The 14,286-nt window shown below is 37.6% G+C and overlaps 1 protein-coding gene across 8 annotated transcripts in view; it reads left to right on the top strand.

Annotated features, from left to right (window-relative positions):
- Positions 1 to 14,286, top strand: part of ATRX (ATRX chromatin remodeler) — a 263,444-nt gene that overhangs the window by 89,067 nt on the left and 160,091 nt on the right. For all 8 annotated transcript variants that reach the window (XM_033104061.1, XM_033104070.1, XM_033104101.1 and 5 more), the window contains 2 exons: positions 10,581 to 10,714; positions 11,167 to 11,343. In XM_033104061.1, coding sequence (XP_032959952.1) covers positions 10,581 to 10,714; positions 11,167 to 11,343 — 311 coding nt within the window. The remainder of the gene's footprint in view (positions 1 to 10,580; positions 10,715 to 11,166; positions 11,344 to 14,286) is intronic.

Below are 14,286 nucleotides of genomic sequence, written 5' to 3' on the forward strand. Positions count from 1 at the left end.
CTTGGATTCGAGGATCCAGTTCTTTCCACAAGTTTGGGAAGTTCTCATGGACGATTTGTTTGAATATATTCTCTGTTCCCTTCTCTCTTTCTTCTCCTTCTGTTATGCCCATTATTCTTATATTGCTTTCTGATGGAGTGAGAAAGTTCTTGTAGAGTTCTTTCATTTCTTTTAAGTCTCAAGTCTCTTTCTTCTTCTGTTCGTGTAATTTCCAGGTTTCCATCTTCGATGTCACTGATTCTTTCCTCCAGGTGGTCAACTCTACTATCTAAGCTGTCTGTTTCAATCTTGAATTCTTCTATTGAGTTCTTAATCTCCAGAAATTCTATTTGGTTTTTTTTTTCCCCCTTTCTTTTTCCTTTTTTTTTTTTTTTTACTGGGGTGACAATTTTTAGTAAAATTACATAGATTTCAGTATACAATTCTGTATTACATCATCTATAAATCCCATTGTGTGTTCACCACCCAGAGTCAGTTCTCCTTCCATCACCATATATTTGATCCCCCTTACCCTCATCTCCCACCCCCTCCCTATTTCTTTTTTTTAAATTTCAATCTCTTTGTTAAAATGTTCATTTTGTTCTTTGATTGTGTTTCTGAGTTCATTAAACTGCCTGTCTGTGTTTCCTTGCATCTGGTTGAGTTTTTTCAGAGCTGCAATCTTGAATTCTCTGTCATTTAAGTCACATATTTCCATATGTTTAAATTCGTTTTCTGGAGACTTTTCATTTTCTATCTTAGCTGTCTTTTTGTGTTGGTTATTCATGGCAATTAATTATTTATTATTTCTCTTCCTAGACATGTAAATGAGTGGGTTCTGCTACAGGTTTATAGGAAGAGGTCTGTCGTTTGTTTTCCAGTAGGTGTTGGTAGAATGTTATATTTTCTCTTGAATTGCAGCCTTTTATTCTCTCTCACACGGTAGTGTTATGTTTTCTCTGCACTATTCCAGCTTGTCACACAATGGGGGGATTCACTGGAAGGCAGGCTTCTCCTCTGTGAACAGTTTGCTTAGTGCATAGGGCTCCGCGTCGTGTGTGGATGCGGAGAGGTTTTGAAGTTCCAAAGCTTTTCCTGCACCAGATTCAGAGCTCGTGTGTTTCAGCAGCTCTGTTTACTCCTGCAGGCATCCGCCTAGATAGATGTGAACAGAGGCGAGGTGAGTTGTGAGAGGTGGCCCAGAGCAATGGTGGTGACCACCACCATAGCCAGTCCTGCTTTCATAGCTCCCTCCCCTTTACCGCAATTAGCTGGGCTGCTAATCTGTGTCTCCAGACCATAGTTCTTAGGACTGCAAAAGTTGTGTTCTCTTGATCTGACACTGCTACTGTTCAGCTTCTAGCACCTGGCAGGTGGGGGTGGGTCGAGTTCTGGTAGGGTAGGGAGGTTGCGGCTAGTCTCAGTGCCTAAGGCTTCCGTTCTGTGTGTCAGTGAGGGCTTAATCCACCGTTTTCAGCCTTCTTTCCTCAGTCTTTGTTCCGAGGTCTCTCACTTGATCCTTGGGTTCAGCCGTTTTATATCCTGTCCCCTCAGCTCTGTGGGCCATAAGCAGCTGCATTAGTTCCAGGATGCAGGGAGTTGAGAGCACTGATCTAGGTCTGCGTCCTGCGTCCGCAGGCCACATCTTGCCCCGTCTTGGTACTTCTCCCTTCCCTCCTCCGCTGCTCACGCAGTTTGCCCACCATAGTTTATTTCAGTAGTGAGCCTCTTCATCTTGCCTGTCTGCTGCGCAGAGCGTCCTTTGTGGAGTTATAGTTGTTCAGTTTATTTTAAATTCCAGGGGAGATTTCATGAGTCTCACCTCTCACTTCCATTTTTATGACATCACTCCTGTCGGGTGTCTACGTTGTACTTTCTAATCTCTTTACCTCTTACCCTCCCCACCCCACTCCTATCTATCAATCCTGTTTGTTTTTCCCTATAACTCTGAGTCTGTTTCTGTTTTGTTTGTTCGTTTATTCTGTTGTTTAGATTCCACATATAAGTGAGGACATGTGGTGTTTGTCTTTGCCTCGCTTATTTCACTTCACGTAATATTCTCTAGGTCCATTCCATGTAGTTGCAAATGGTAGTATTTAATTCTTCTTTATGGCCAAGTAATACTCTATTGTATAAATACCAGTTTCTTTATCCAGTCGTCTATAGATGGGCATTTCAGTTGTTTCCATATCTTGGTTATTGTGAATAGTGCTGCAATAAACGGGTGCATATATTTTTTTGAAATAGTGTTCTGGATTTCTTTGGATAGATTCACAGAAGTGCAATTTCTGTGTTACAACGTAGTTCCATTTTCAATTTTTTGAGTTAGCTCCATACGGTTTTCCGTAGTGATTGCACCATTCTGGAATCCCATCAGTATTGCACGAGGGTTCCCTTTTCTCCACTTCCTGGCAAGCAGTTAGTTGTTGATTTATTCATGATAGCCATTTTGACCGGAGTGAGGTGGTATATCATTGTGGTTTTTATTTGTATTTCTCTAATGATTAGTCACATTGAACATCTTTTCATGTTTGGTGTCCATCTGTATGTCCTTTTTACAGAAATGCCTTTTCATGTCCTCTTCCCATTTTTTAATTGGATTGTTTGTTTTTTTTGGTGGTGAGTTGTAAGAGGTTTTTATAAATTTTGATAATTAACCCCTTATCAGATGTATCATTGGCCAATATCTTCTCCTACTCAGGATGTTGTTTTATTTTATTGATAGTTTCCTTTGCTGTGAAAAAGCTTTTTAGTTTGATGTAATCCCATGTGTTTATTTTTTCTTTTGCTTCCATTGGCTGAGGGGATATATCAGTAAAAATATTACTAAGGGTAATGTCTGCACAGTTGCTTCCTAGTATGTTTTCTTCTAGGAGTTTTATGGGTTTGGGTCTTACATTTAAGTCTTTAATACATTTTGAATTTATTCTTGTATATGGTGTAAGAAGGTGGTCCAGCTTATTTGTTTTTGTTTGTGTCTGTCCTATTTTCCCAGCACCATTTCTTAATCTTTCTTTGCATTTTCAGCAGGCTGTGAAAAATATTTAAAATTGCCCTTTTAAGAGAAAACCAAAGATTGCTAGATTCCTTTTCTAAACATTCTTTTTAAACTCCATGTTGACTAAAACCGAGATTTTTATATGGTTACCTTTCCCTGCCACACACATACATATACTCGTATTTACTGTATAGTTGAAGAATGCTTAATTGGGTCTAGTAATGCTGCATAGTTTTTTCTCATAATTTCTCTCAGCGGGGCTAAATAATTTTTTTCGTAGAAGTGAAATTTCCTGTGGAGATTTTTGAAAGAAATCGCCGTTTATTAATGGAATTTTTGTTAAGTATAGTGGGACTATACCATAACTTTAAAATTTTCCAATTATTTTGTAATTTCATAATACTTTGCTTTTCAAACTGGAAAATGTACAAATGATTGTTTTTTTTTTTCCTGTGAGCTTCGTGTGGGTATTCTGGTGATGATGGCTCTGTACTGTTAATGTAGAATATTTTGGGAACTTAATGATTCTTGCATATTGTTCCTACTAATGAAGTTATTTACTGATTGTTTACCTGATTTCAGCAAAGATTAATGACATGAGTTTATCTCAAGTCCCTTTAACATATGACTTCCACTTGGTTTCCATTTTAAACACTTTTCCAAATGTTCGTCTTCTGTACAAATGTACATCTTCTGTGTATACATTTATTTTCTATACAAATTTGCTGAATCTGGAATTTTTTTTTTTCTGTGAAAAAAATTTCTTTTCACAGTGATTGGCAAAATTGCTTACGTTGGGCCTGCCCCGTGGCTCAGGTGGTTGGAGCGCCATGCTCCTAATGTTGAGGTTAACGGGTCAATTCCCACATGGGCCAGTGAGCTGCGTCCTCTCCAGCTAAGATTGTGAACAATAGCTCTCCCTGGAGGTGTACTGTGGTGAGCAGCCAGAGGTTGGCGTGAGCTGCCGGGGGCTGCTGAATGCTGCCGTGAGTGGTCCGTGGCCAGCGTGAGTGGCCAGCAGCCATTGTGAGCAGCCCGCGAGAGCTGCCGTTAGCTGCTGTGAGTGGCTGACCGACCACTGGTGACCGACTTCCTCAGCTGGGGGGGAGTGCAAGGCTCATAATACCGGCATGGGCCTGGCAGCTGTGTCCTACACAACTAGACTGAGAAAGAGCGTCTTGAACCCGGAGTGTGGCGGGGATGCAGAAGAAGGGGGAGGAAAACAACAGTTACATTTCCCTCCCTTTTTCCCCCACCACCACCACCCTGATTCAAGCTGTTGTTTCTCAGTCTAGTTGTGTAGGACACAGCTCCCTAGCCCATTCTGGTATTATGAGCTTTGCCCTCCCCCTCACCCCCGCCGAGGCAGTCAGTCGCCAGTCGTTGGTCGGATGCTCATGGCAGCTCATGATGGCTGTGGGTAGGCTGCGGCACACAGTAGTACACAGCAGAACACGGCAGCACACAGCAGCCCACCCCAACCTCTGGCTTGCTCGGGGCAGCCCAGCTACTCACGCTGGCCACAGGCCGCTCACAGAGGCACTCAGCAGCCTGCGGCATCTCACGCCAACCTCAGGCTGCTCATAGCAGCCCAGCTCCAGAGAGAGCTGTTGTTCACAATCTTAGCTCTAGAGGGCGCAGCTCACTGGCCCATGTGGGAATCGAACCAGCGACCTAGGTGTTAGGAGCATGGCGCTCCAACCACCTGAGTCACCAGGCTGGCCCCAAAGGTTGCATTTTAAATGAGGTTTTTAACTTGTTTTTATATTTGAATAATGTTTTTAAATAGCTATTTTAAGGTGATTTTCAGTTTACTTTGTCTTTGTAGCACAGGTAAGTATTTTAAATTATTTAACACAGATGTCCAACCAGTAGATAGGATCTATTTGTAAATACCTAAACTCGTTGCAGTTGCCTCCAGCTTTCTTTATGCTAGAATTGTCAGCAAGGAAAGAAATATGGTCAGTAGTGGTGATCTCTCGGCTTAATATTTAAAGATTATACCCAGCCTTCCTTTCCTGTTCTGTGTTCCTTGGAGATATTGGGACTTTAAGAAAATGAGAAATACCCCTCTCCCCCCATAAAAGAGTTTGGATTTTCTGTTGTTAGCAAAAATAATTCATTTTTCTCACTTCACATATACTCCTTTATCTTTAGCTTTGAAATTTAAAAATAAATTTGAGATGAGTAAATTCTGATTTAACTAGTTCTTTAATATGATCAAATTTCCTAAATATGTGACAATGTTGTTAATAAATTATTTATTGTTAAAATTTCCTCTAAAACTGGCATAGATTTTTTTCGTAAAATCAGGGAATACACATTTTGTAATTTGATATAAATTGTTAATAAACTGTGGTTTCTTAATATCACACAGCCTTTATTTTTCTACTGCTATGTTTTTTCGAAAAAGTTATTTGACACTAATATTCTTGGTACTCTCACTAAAAAGAAAACTGTCATTAAGTGCAAACATTGTGGGACATGGGACTAAAAAAATGGTTCGGACTATTTGTTCAGCTTTTTGATTATTTAGCGAGTTCATCATTATCTAACAAATTTCACCACTTTGGGGTACAAATTACTGTGTTGCAATCATATTTTTTTATATAAAGGTTGATACCGTGTTTCCCCGAAAATAAGACCTAGCCAGACCATCAGTTCTAATGTGTCTTTTGGAGCAAAAGTTAATGTAAGAACCAGTCTTATGTTATATAAGACCGGGTCCTATAGTTAAAATAAGACCAGGTCTTAATTTTTGCTCCAAAAGACGCATTAGAGCTGATGGTCTGGCTAGGTCTTATTTTCAGGGAAACACGGTATCAAGATATTAATTTTGAGCCAAAGAATTAAAAAAATACTAATACAGATTTTGAAGGTGAGAAAATCCATAGTAATTCTATGAAATGTTTTATTTTTTATTCTTAATCCTGGTTTATATAACATTTATTAAAACAAAGACTCACTACTAGAAGGATGTGTTCACCAACCTGTTCTCCCAAAAAATATTCAGCATTCTTTGACTATAGTCATTTGAATTATTTTACATATCAGCCTTTTAAATAGTTATTATGTTTTAAGAACTACATGTACTTAGTTGCTTTGTATCTCTAAATGGCATATATTTAAACCTATAAACTTATTCAGAATTCTGTTTTAACTAATTATTCTGTTGTGGTATTGTGCACAAAATTTGAAAAAAACAATTTTATAAAAAAATTGTCACTTTTGTGTAAGGATGCACAGTATTTTGACCTTTTAAAAATGTATCTTTTATTTAGTGTTTTTGTTCAAACCTATTTTTCAGAACCTGTTAAAAGATAAAACAGTATATTGTAGGATGTATCTGAGATGTCCTGTAAGTGCATTTTAGAGATAGAGCATACTGGACTAATGATGTTTAGAACATCTTTGTTTTTTAATATTTAAAAATCAAAGCTTGCATTTTTTCTAAGTATGTATATTGAAAATCAGTGAAATACGGATATCTTTAAGAATGTGATTATAATGTATTTTCTCAAGCACTCATTAGGACAGAGGTAATGAATGAGCAGAGAGTATAGCCCTGGCATGGTAAAATTAGTAGCAGATTGGGACTCAAGATCTTAGGTGGTACTCCTGGCTTTGTCACTAACTAGTTTTGTTCTTTTGGCCAAGTCATTCCCCCTCTCTAAGCCCATTTCCTCATATATAAAATGACAGAATTGGACTGTAAGGTTCCTTCTTCTGGCTCTAACATTTTGTGCTGCTTTTCTTATGGTTGTTTCTCTAAAGCTCCCTCGTACACGAGACCCGTCTTGATCGCTTTTTTTTTTTTTTAAAGAAACTCAACATTTTGAATCTACCTATCAGCAAGAGGCAGTTTTCTTTTCCTGTTTGAGTGCTTAAACAAGAGACATTACTCAGTTCCTTTTTAGATAGGATCAGAATTACTAAAGGCTTTCTCTCTCTTTTTTTCAGATTGCTTGTTGACCTTTGCATTGTTGGGCTCATTCCTTATTTTATATTTCCTTTCTTTTAGTAGATGAAGGTGTAACGTGTAATCAAGCATTATCTTGGTATTCATTGTGTGAATTAGAAGAATTAGCTTGTTGGTTTGAGGATTCTGTGGATTCTGTCACGCACCAGTTCTGATCATTGTTTCTTTGTGGGTTTTTACCCTCCCTACCACATTGTTTTGTTTTCTCCCCCTCTCCCTTTCCACCCTTTTAGGAAAATGGAGTAGTGGCTCCATTACCTTAGGCTCTGCCCAGTGTTTCTGCCACAAGAGTGGCACAGCCTGTGCCTCTGGTGCTGCTGATAGAGTCGTGACTGCTTTGGATGCTACACCTGCCCCAAGATGTAATAGTGAGCATTGAGATTCCATGGGCACTACCTTGTTGCCTGAATGATTTTCTCAGAAACATCCTGGAAAGCCTCAAGAAAGGAAACTTCAGAGCAAAGAGAATCAACTAGGCATCATGACTGTATATTCATCACATGCATACCAGCACGGGTCCAGCCGAGGCCTCCAAAATGATGCTTTGTCAGCCTCAGCTGGTAGTCAAGTGATGATGTCCTTGAAGTTTCTGTGGTTCGTGCCGCAAGAGTTAAAGTGGAGTTTCCCTTATAGCATATCACAGTGGGTTTGGTAGATGGGACTCATCTCACCTCAACATGTTTGTTGACTGAGGTTGAAGGTCAGCCTCAGCCCTTAGGTCTTTCCAATTAAGTTCTAACTTTGAGGTGTGGGTTATGTGATAGGGTAGGCTTATGATACAGTGAGGTTTGACATAGTGGACTTGCCATCAGTCATAATTTGTGCAAATTAACTTTATTATCCTTTTTATGGATTAATGTACATGGCTGTCTATACATTAGATTTTCCTTTGGTCAGAAGGTCTCAGAGGGCACATCTAAACATCTTAGCAAGGTGTAGTTTGGGAGTCTCCATCACTGTGTGTAGCTTTCTATTTGGAGAAAAATGAGCATTCTCTGAAGTTTGTAATATTTTTCTGCTTCTGAAGTGACTGATTATTCTATATATTACGGTCTTATGGAAGGTTGTTGATAAATTGTGTAATCCTTCAGTTTGTTGATGTCATTTCATTTTCCATGATTTATCATTTGATATAGAATTGTATCGTATTATCTCATACATATCATATTTCTTAGTTCATGACAATCCAGAACTTGAGTATGAATTAGGTAGGTTTACATATTTTGACCTCCTGTTTAGTAGACGTATTCTTAGTAGGCTAGAGTTTGAAAGAAGAAAAATTTTGTGGTTTCTTAAAATTAACAACCAAGTCTTTACAGATAATACGGCATTTAAGACTTTCTTTGAACTTGTAAAAACAAACAAATCAGGTGATTGAACTAACCTTTAACTAAATTAATTAACTATTTTTGTTGATTGTTATTGTCTCACCAAAATGTTGACATAAGATCTTGTAAATGCAAGTGAACTATGTTTTTCTGTTTGTAATTTAGTATACAAACTCCACGTTGTGCGCGCGCACACACACACACACGTGCAGATTTATTTATTCCAAAACAGTGGTTTTACCCAAAACCACTTTGGTTTGAGAAAGTTTTTCCTTGTCCATGGGAAATGACAATGTAGTGTTAAAGATGATTTAGAATGTTTTTCAGAAAGATGCTTTTATTGCATTTGAAGAACCACCCTTTATTTGAAACTATTTCCTAATTTGTGGAGGGTGTGTTGAAATATTCTTTATTTTATAAAATGATGAAAGTAAATGATATTTGGGTTTAAATTTTTTTTCTTGGCAAAACGAAAAGTTGGCAATCCTGTATTAGTCCTCATTTTAAAAAAGTTTACTGTGTGCAATCCGTTGAAGCAAACCATGGATCTAGAAATTTAAGAGCAATGTTTTTTTTTATTTCATTTTAATTATTTTTAATTAAAATTTATTTGGGTGACAATGGTTAGTAAAATTACATAGGTTTCAAGTGTACAATTCTGTAACACTCGTACATCATCCATATATCACATGGTGTGTTCACGAACTAGAATCAGTTCTCCTTCCATTATCATATATTTGACCCCGTTTTAGCAATGTTTTATAATTCAACTCCAGTAGGATTTAAACTGGAAGTGATCTAATCTGTACTTTATTGAAATGCAAATCAGGGCAGAAGCCCTCAGATACACGAACCCATTTGTGGTTTCCCTTAGCAATTGGTAACTCTCTATGTTGTGTCAATATTTCTGATACCACTGTTGGTGGGTTGGGGGGAGAGAAGCACCAAAAGGCATATAAAATAAGCATTTATGGAGGTGATTACCTATTTTGCTTCACTCTGGTTAGATGCCTTTGCTATATATCTTTGAATATAAATAGCAATGAACAATCTACCTTTCAAATAAAATTAAGAAGGCATTAACATCTCCTAAGGAATGAATTTTTGATTGAAATATGAGTGCATGTTAAATATAAAGAGGAGTTTCAAATCCAAAATAACAAAAGTTCCATAATTCCAGCTGCAAGTTTTTGACTGAGCTACAGAGTCAGATTGTAGAGTAGATGTTTATCCTATAGAATTTAATTCATAGAAAATTGAGAATCATGCCACCTTTTGAACCTTTCTATAAGGTACTCCTTTGTTACAGTGATTCATGAATTTATGTCAAAAGGACTCCCAGGTGCAAAACACCTCATCTTGCACAAAAGCTGCATGATTGTTTTATGTTTTAAGATGTCTTTCTTATTTCAAACATGTAAATTTATTAGGAATATATTTTATTTTAACATAAGATGGTATTAGAGAAGTACTATCTTATGCTTTTAGCAGTTGATTTTCCATTAGCAAGTCAGTCTTTAGGGAGCATCTTGAGAAATTTTGATATGAGTGCAGCTATTGCACTGTCTACTTTTTTGAAAAGTGAAAACTCATTTATGATAATTTGTGTTCTTTTACGATGTGTGTCATTGATAGCACTTGTGTTCCGTCTCTGCCCTAGCTTGAATATTATTAGAGCTTTCTGATTGCTTCAATACTTGACATTTAGTTTTTGCTTCCATTTATTTAACAGAATTTATGAAGTAAATTGAAATTTAAGGGCCAAAATTATTACTCCCCAGTTTGAGGCACTGTCTTATAATAAAGAGGTTTATTACATACTGATTTTCTAAGAATATGTTTCTAAGAATATATTTTCTAAGAATATGTTTCTAAGAATAAATGTTCTTGTGGAGTTTTGTCTCGGAATGCCGTTTTTGTCTGAGTAAGTAAATTTGCTATTGTGGGCCTGTCTGATATTGTAGTTATTGGATGATGGCAGCAGAGCAAGTATAGGATTGGAAGATTGTCCAGCAGGAAGTTTACAATTGGTCAAAATAGTTAGTGGAAATGTCCCTCAGATTTTTCAATATATTGCAGAATTACACTGAATTGGGAAAATACCAGTGCTAAGAGCATTTTCAAAAGTTTAAGTTGGTAGCTTAGGTTAAAACATGGTTCTGGTAGTCTTTTATTTATAATGTAAAGTCTTTTGACACATTTACCTCCCTTTTGAAACAATTATTTGTTTTTGTTTGTAATTTTTGTTTTGTTCTTCACCAAATACATAGTTTTTTGTTGTCTTTTTACTCTCAAGAATTGCCAAGAAGATGCTTTTAGAAGAAATTAAAGCCAATCTTTCTTCTGATGAGGATGGATCTTCAGATGATGAACCAGAAGAAGAGAAAAAAAGAACTGGAAAGCACAATGAAGAAAACCCAGGAGATGAGGGTGAGCTCCCCAAAGAAAAGTATAGGATGCCATAATTTGATTGTTTGACCAGTTCAGTCTTTGAAGACTATGTGACCGTACAACGTTTTAATACATTTAAAGTTTATTAACGTGTTTAAAACCTTACTATTTTTACTCCTTTTGAGTATCTGGTAGTTATTGTGCACATTTTGTCAGTTACTGCCTATAAACAGATGATTTTCAAAGCAAAATGTTTTTTTTTACCTATACAAAAATTTACAAATATGTATTGGTGATATTTAATCAATGTTTAATAATAGTAATAGATCAAGTCTGATGTATGAGATTGCCTGGTATCACCAGTGATTCCCAGGTAAGTGCGTAGTTCTGATCTTTTTTCTAAATCATGAAAATTGTCAATAAAATGGTTTTACAAAACATTTTAAAAATAAAAGGCTGAAGGTTTTCCTGATTTGTTTTTCTCCATTTAGAAGTAAAAAATCAAATCAATACTGAATCAGATTCAGATTCTGAAGAATCTAAGAAGCCAAGATACAGACATAGGCTTTTGAGGCACAAACTGACTGTAAGTGATGGAGAATCTGGAGAAGAGAAAAAGATGAAGCCCAAAGAGCACAAAGAAGCCAAAAGCAGAAATAGAAGGAAGGGTAAGACATTTTAATTTTGAGTGTAAGGAACATATTGGTTATATAAACTAATTATGGTAATGAAATTTAAGATATCTGCTCCAACAATTGATCACCCATGTTAAGTAAATACCAGCACACTGGCAACAACTATTCTCTTACATGAGAGTGAAATAAAGAATGTAGAGTGGGAAGATAACGCAGAAACTTGAGAGATGAAACAAGAATATTTTTAACCCTTAGTAGTTACACACATTTAGATTAAAGAGATAAATAAGTATGACAACAAATAAAAGCTAAGAAATATGCGATCGCGTATAACTTCAGGAAGAAATAATGCTTTCCTAAGGAAGGAGAGAAGATACAATTAGTTTGGATACATTTATGCAAGTTTATATGCAAAACTTATATGTAGTCAGATTAAACTCTCATTACATTAAAGTTTGAATCCTTCTGCATTGAGTGCTTACATGTTTTCAGCATCATGGTAAACACAGGATACAAAAATGAGTAAGGAAATCATTGTCTGGTATGGTGGTTTTCAATCTGGTTATACATGTGAATCACTTGGGGGATTTTAAAATATACTTGTGACAAGGCTCCATCCCAAGCTAATTACGCAGCATAATTGGTGGTGGTGGGACCCACGTATCCATATGTTTTAAAAGCATCTCTGATATTATTCTGATAAGTAGCCAGGTTTGGCAGTTATTGGTTTAGTAAAAATTATTGACATTAATATTATAAGAAATTAAAGCACCAAGAGTGATGTCTTGTATAACAGAGCTACTATATAGTGTGGCACAAAGGAGTATTTGTTTAGCTTCTTAGGGGTTGGGGGTTATCCCCAGGGAAGACTTCATAAAGATGAGGGGCTTCATTCACTCAGTGGACCAAGTTGTAAATGGGAAGCAGGTGGATGTGTTGTGAAGATTAATAATGCAAGCAGGGAAAAATTTTTAAAAGCCTCTTCAAAATGGTGAATGGTGGAAGGGGTGCAACTAATATGGTAGGGCTGGACTATAGGAGGGAATAGCTAAAGGAACAGCAGGAAATGAAGCTGGGCCAATCAGGCAGAGACCAGATACTGGAGACCCTTGGCAGTAGCCCCAGGGGTACGTGAGGCTGTAGAGTAAAACATCTCTTTGGTGTGTTCTTTTTACTTGAGAGTTAGGGGAGAACATTCTTATATTAAATAATCACATGCATATTGAGCAATTAAATGTGAAATTTGCCTAAGAATTTTGACTAACAAAAAGTTCAAAGAAAGCTTTTTGCTTCTTCTTTTTTTTTTTTTTTTTGGGGGGGGGGAAAGGGGAACAGGACTTTATTGGGGAACAGTGTGTACTTCCAGGCCTGTTTTCCAAGTCAAGTTGTTGTCCTTTCAGTCTTAGTTGTGGAGGGTGCCATTCAGCTTCAAGTTGTTGTCCTTTCAGTCTTAGTTGTGGAGGGCGCAGCTCAGCTCCAGGTCCAGTTGCCGTTGCTAGTTGCAGGGGTCACAGCCCACCATCCCTTGTGGGAGTTGAACCGGCAACCTTGTGGTTGAGAGGATGCACTCCAACCAACTGAGCCATCCGGGAGCTCAGCGGCAGCTCAGCTCAAGGTGCCGTGTTCAATCTTAGTTGCAGGGCTGCCCACCATCCCTTGAGGGAGTCGAGGAATCTAACTGGCAACCTTGTGGTTGAGACCCCGTGCTTCAACCAACTGAGCCATTCGGGAGGCAGCTCAGCTCAAGGTGCCGTGTTCAATCTTAGTTGCAGGGGGCGGAGCCCACCATCCCTTGCAGGACTCAAGGAGTTGAACTGGCAACCTTGTGGTTGAGAGCCCACTGGCCCATGTGGGAATCAAACCGGCAGCCTTCGGAGTTAGGAGCATGGAGCTCTAACCGCCTGAGCCACCGGGCCGGCCCCGCTTTTTGCTTCTTAAGGGCAGATTCTGAACACTTTACTCCCCAACTCCTGGAGGGAAGATTAACTCTTCTTTGCTACTAGGAATAGGAAGACATTTTGGGAAGTGACTGAGAAATACAGTAGGCTGTATAGGCTGGAGAGCCATTGAAAATTTGTTTTATTTTTTTAATTTAAAAAAGTACTTATTTTTAAAATCATAGCTATATTGAGATTTAATTAACAAACAATAGAATTTACCATTTAAAATTATAATTTACATTGTACAATTTAATTATTTTTAGTATATTTACAGAAGAGTGCTACCACTTACAAAAATTTTTATTTGGGGTATACTGTACATACAGGGAAGTGTGCATTTAATTAGTGGACAACTTGATGAACACATATGGCACCTAGGTAAAGGCACAGGGCATTCATTACTATCACTCACTCAAGAATTACAACCTCTCAGTACAACCATTCATGTTTCCCATTGAAAGTTTTTTAACCAAGGATGTAATATGATCAGATTAGTTGCTTGTTACTCTGTGAGACTGAAGGCTTTGAATCTGTTTGGAGGCTATTGCTATAGTTGATGCCAAGTGTGGTTGGAGAAGAGGAGGGTTGACTTGAATTATACAGGAGGTTGAATTGTTAGGCCTTATTAGGTAATATGAAAGAGAAAAGTCAAGGATGACTGTCAGGTCTTTGGAGTTGCCGTGGTATATTTTTAATACTACAAAAATAGTTGAGGTTGCCCAGTGGAGTTCTAATATTGTGCAAATGGAGGGCTAAGGAAAAAAGTCTTGAAATTCTGAACACTTAAAGGTCTGATGAGCAATGGTTACCCATTAAAGAAGGGGAAGAGGAAGACATTAATATGTCTATTAATACATATACTTAATATGTCATGGACATTTTCTTTTTTTTTCTTTTTATTGGGGAATATTGGTGAACAGGGTGTTTTTCCAGGACCCATCAGCTCCAAGTCAAGCCATTGTTTTCAATCTAGTTGTTCTGGGTGGAAGGGGGCACAGCTCAACTCCAAGTCAGGTCGTTAGCAGTCTAGTTGTGG

The sequence above is a fragment of the Rhinolophus ferrumequinum genome, chromosome X (assembly GCF_004115265.2).
Source record: "Rhinolophus ferrumequinum isolate MPI-CBG mRhiFer1 chromosome X, mRhiFer1_v1.p, whole genome shotgun sequence".
In the NCBI taxonomy this organism is placed as follows: Eukaryota; Metazoa; Chordata; class Mammalia; order Chiroptera; family Rhinolophidae; genus Rhinolophus; species Rhinolophus ferrumequinum.